A 4,524-nucleotide genomic window follows, 5' to 3' on the forward strand; every position below is an offset into this window, starting at 1 on the left:
CCAAGCACACTGCAGGGCTCACTAGAATATTCCGGTCTGTGCCACATCTTCAATTTCACCAGAGACACTCCATTCCTAACACTCATCTGGCAAGTTAACCAGCCGCTAGCTGCTCTGATAGTAACTAATGCCAGATATTTGCTATGTTAATTAGTAAAACATGTGGTAATGACTGAGACGGTGACCTTTCCAGTACAAAATTAGCTAACTACCTCTGGAGTATTAATTCCTGATCAGAATATGAGCAACCCCTGGTATTTCAACTAACACCTTCAAATAGCACACCGTCTTTGCTGCAGGATTTCAAAGGAGATAGTAGACATAGTAGGAGAGAAGGGTACGAACAAGAACAAGGACACACTGGTCATCAGTGACCACTGCTGTGCAAGCATTGCCCATGTTCCTATGTGTTGCTGCCATGGTTACTGCTCAGCTATGTTTCAAATACAACCATTCCGGTAACAAATATTTATGGAGTGTCTACCTATGTACCAGGTATCTACTTGATGTATCTCATCATCTAATAGTTCCCACGGGGACTTAATACACGACGGGGTTGTTAAACATTCACTGGCTGAGGCTATTGACAAGTTTTTGCAAAAACTAAACATCCCCCCGTGATATGAAGATGTTAAAGCCCCAGAGGTTCCGTGTCGCTCTCAAGGAATCAGCAGCAGAAGAGTGTTTATAAACCTTCAAACGTCAAAATACCAATGGCTTTGTTTTTTTTCTAGGGGAAAATACCCTTGAAGGTTATATAAACATTTTGTTTTCATTAAGAACCAACAATAACTACATCAATCAGCTACATTTACCTTAGTTGTGATTTAGTGCAGCGTAAAAGTATCGTGAATAAGAATTCTTGACGTTGCTTGGTAGTCCAGAGGTCAAACCAATGACTTATAAGAGCAACTCTTTCCTGAAAGAGCTGTAAGGGGAGGGGGAATGACATTTTTCTGTGTAGTTTAATATATTCTTAGTTGCTAAGCAAGTTAACCACCTCACAACTCATATTTGCACAGCAGTTTACAGTTCACAGAGCACATGCGTAGTGGAGGTCTCTCCCTCCAGCTTCATCTGCTTGTTTCCCGGGGCACAGACAAGCCCAGGCTTGCTGGATGTGCTGGCGGGAGATATAATTACAGAGTGGCCCATGGAGGCCTCTTTCAACGCAGAGAGGTAAGGAATCCTGGCTCTTGTTTCCACCTTGGCTGATATAGCCTGGGGAAACAGGTTCCAAATATTTCATCTTGAAAGCACAAGCAGGCTACCTACCCTTGTTGAACTGTGAAAACGAGGCCATGTGAAGTAGGTATGATTTTTACTAACCCACAGTCCTATAGCTACATGGCACCCACCAAAATGAAAGTTAATAAATATTGCTAAATAGCCATTGTTAGACGTGTCTCCAGGAAGGACATACACCAAGAACCAGCATCCCCCCAAACCTGGGTGTCAGCCCAGCTTTGCTCAGATGACATAGACACACTCGCTGATGTATTACTCAGTCAGGCCTTGGTCCGAGCTCGTGTGGTCTCCCTCCCTTGTGAGCGGGCCTGAACGAGCTCTGAAGGCCCAGCCAGCCTTCCGCATCAAGGCCTGACAGAGCCGTTCAAGGACTACTTCCTGCGCTACCTGTCAGAGGGGACATCCCCAGGCCATCGGGCCACACAGCTGGCACAGGAGGGAACAGCGGATTAAAGAAATACACAGAGAAATACCCAAGGGCAGCTTAAATTGCCAGCCATTATGACCTAAAGATAAATCATAAATAAATAAGGATATGAAATAATAACTAATATTAATAATGCAAATAAGTAATACAAGAATAAACTCTGTTTCACACTCACAATTGTAAACCCACTTTTTTTTTTCAATCCTCACCCAAGGATATGTTTCTATTGATTTGAGAAAGAGAAACATCCACGTCAGAGAGAAACATCGATCAGTTGCCTCCCATACGCACCCCGACTGGGAATCCAACCTGCAGCCTAAGTATGTGCCTGACGGGAACTGGACCCACAGCCTTGCTGGTGCACGGGAAGATGCTCCAACCAACTGAGCCACCTGACCAGGGCTGTGAACCTACTTTTGCCCACCCTGGAATGTTAACACCACACCAAAAGCACCTGGCTTTTCTCTTTCCTGTCACTGTAAACAGTGTGTGTTCTGGAGACTTCTGTTTTGTCCCTGAAGGTACATAGCAAAGGGAAACAGATCTGGAGCCTTCTATAAGGTAGGAGTTGGGGACTAGGGTGAGACAAATGTAGGTTGATTTTTATTCAAAGTGACTCAAAAACTAAATCCTTTAGGGGTATTTTTAGAAAATATATGGCAACATGAGACCCCAAATGTCATAGAAAATGAGCCTTACAAATTAAACTTGTTCTATTCTAGAGCATGTAACTCACCTGTCTGTTTAATGCCTTGTTGCTACATGGTGTCCAGGCACTGAATCGCGTGTGGAAGCTCTCCATTTCCAGGGTTCTCCTGGAAGAATCCCCAGCTGACATCCCCGCAAATTGTTTTCCTCCAGTCCTAGAAACTATAGGTTCCTTTCAAAAGATGTTTCATCAAGATCACCTAGAAACATCCAGTATATTAATATTTTCCTTATAGGAATTGCACAATTACAACAATGCATGGGCATATATATCCATGGAAGAGAATCCATACAAATATACACAGGAAGTTCATGTACTCCAAGTGATTGTAATTTATTCTGTCCGCCTCTGATTTCACCCAAATGTGAATCTAAGCCAGTTGTTTTTCCTTTTGCTGGGAAATGACTCCGAAGTTGGAGTGATTCTGTATCAGACAGGGATGTGGACGTGACTCCCCCACCACACACACACCCTACCCCCAGCCCGGAAAGCAAGAAGGCCACAAAGACAGCACTCCACCTGCCTATCTTTTGAGGACACAAGTCAAACAGAATGTAGAGGGGAAAAGTAGGCTAACATATTAGTTTTCCATTGTTATATAACAAATTACCTAAAACTCAATGTTTCTATGGGTCAGGAGTCTAGGCCCAGCTTAGTGGAGCACTGTCTTAGTCTACTAGGGCTGCCATAACAAATACCACAGACTGGGTGGCTTTATTTTTTTTTCCGTTCTGAAAGCTAGACGTCCAAGATCAAGGTGCTATCAGGGCTGGTTTCTGGTGAGACCTCTCTTTCTGGCTTGCAAATGGCCATTTCCTCACTGTCGTCTCATAAGGCCTTTCTCCTGTGCACACACAGGGGCGGGGATGGGAGAGAGAGACAGACAGACAGACAGAGGCAGAGACCTATTGTCTCTTCTTCTCTTGAAAAGTCCTGTTGGTTTAAGGTCCCACCTTACAACCTCATTTAACTTTCATTACCTCTTCTTAGGTTCCTGTTTCAAGCTACTAAATGTCAGGGTGGTTTGTTACCCAGCACAGACTGACGAAGCCATGTGCTGGTGTGCAGCCAGGACGCTCACATACAGCTGGTGTGACATCAGCGCTTCGAAAAACTGCTTGGCGTTGTTTCCTAAAGTTGAACATGTGCATACATTTGACCCAACAGAAAAACATGAACACGTGGACCAGTTACATCCACAATATTCCCAGCTGCGTCAGAGAGCTCCAAGCTGGAAAAAGCCCAGGCACCCATCTACAGTTGAATGGATAACCATGTTGTCATATATTCATGTAACAGGATGCTGCTACACACAAAAATATGTAGGGCTGACATACGGAAGACATTAAACAAAACAAGCTGAAAACAAAATAGCACATTTTCTATGGTTTAATTTATACAGAGTTCTACACTATAGTGTTAGAAGTCAGGATGGCGGTTACCTTTGGGGAGGAAAAGGAGGGTAAAGACAGGGAGGGACGTGAAAGGAGATTCTGAGGTGCTGGTACCCATCTAGTGGTGGGAGCCCATGTCAGTCATTTTGGCCGTCATTGAGTTCTACACTTAAGAGTTGCATATTTTTCTACGTCTTCTCTTTCAACCAAGGTGTTTTAGAAATGATACTGTTAAACATTTAAACATTATGAAGTACCTAAAAAAAATAAAAGTACAAAATTTATGAAGAAAATTATAACACTTTATTGAAAAACATTTTCAAAGACCTAAATAACTGGAAAGGGATATTTTATTCATGAATTAGAGACTCGGAAGAATGAAGAGTTTAATTCTCTTCAAAATGATCTGCAGATTCAATGCAACCTCGATTTTTAAAATCCCAAGAAATATGGGGGGGGGGGGGGGGGGGTGAGTGAAAAGCTGATTCTAAAATATTTGTGAAGTTTAAAGGGCCAAAAATAATCAAGACAGTCTGGAAGAACAAGGGAGTGTTTCCAGATATCAAGACTCAATGTAAAGCTAGAGTAATAGGATGACATGGTATTAGTACAGAGACAGACACTGGTAAGATGATAAATCAAAGAGAAGAGATGGATTCTCACATTTATAGAAAACAGAGTATCTGTTTGTTTGTTTGTTTTAAAAAAAGGACCCCTTTCTCTCTCTCCTCTCTCTCTCTCTCTCT

At 42.7% G+C, this 4,524-nt stretch overlaps 1 protein-coding gene across 2 annotated transcripts in view; it reads right to left on the reverse strand.

The window, feature by feature from the left end:
* Positions 1-2,544, reverse strand: part of ECT2L (epithelial cell transforming 2 like) — a 58,729-nt gene extending 56,185 nt beyond the window's left edge. Inside the window, exons 1-2 of one of the 2 annotated variants that reach the window (XM_006776188.2) lie at positions 2,412-2,544; positions 816-928 (exon numbers count right to left, since the gene is read on the reverse strand). In XM_006776188.2, coding sequence (XP_006776251.2) covers positions 816-928; positions 2,412-2,513 — 215 coding nt within the window. In that variant the 5' untranslated portion in view covers positions 2,514-2,544. Of the gene's footprint in view, positions 1-815; positions 929-2,411 lie in introns of those variants that run through there. The other variant, XM_006776189.2, reaches the window with a different exon arrangement.
* Between the last annotated feature and the right edge of the window lie 1,980 nt (positions 2,545-4,524).

This window comes from Myotis davidii, unplaced genomic scaffold (assembly GCF_000327345.1).
Source record: "Myotis davidii unplaced genomic scaffold, ASM32734v1 scaffold266, whole genome shotgun sequence".
NCBI lineage: Eukaryota > Metazoa > Chordata > Mammalia > Chiroptera > Vespertilionidae > Myotis > Myotis davidii.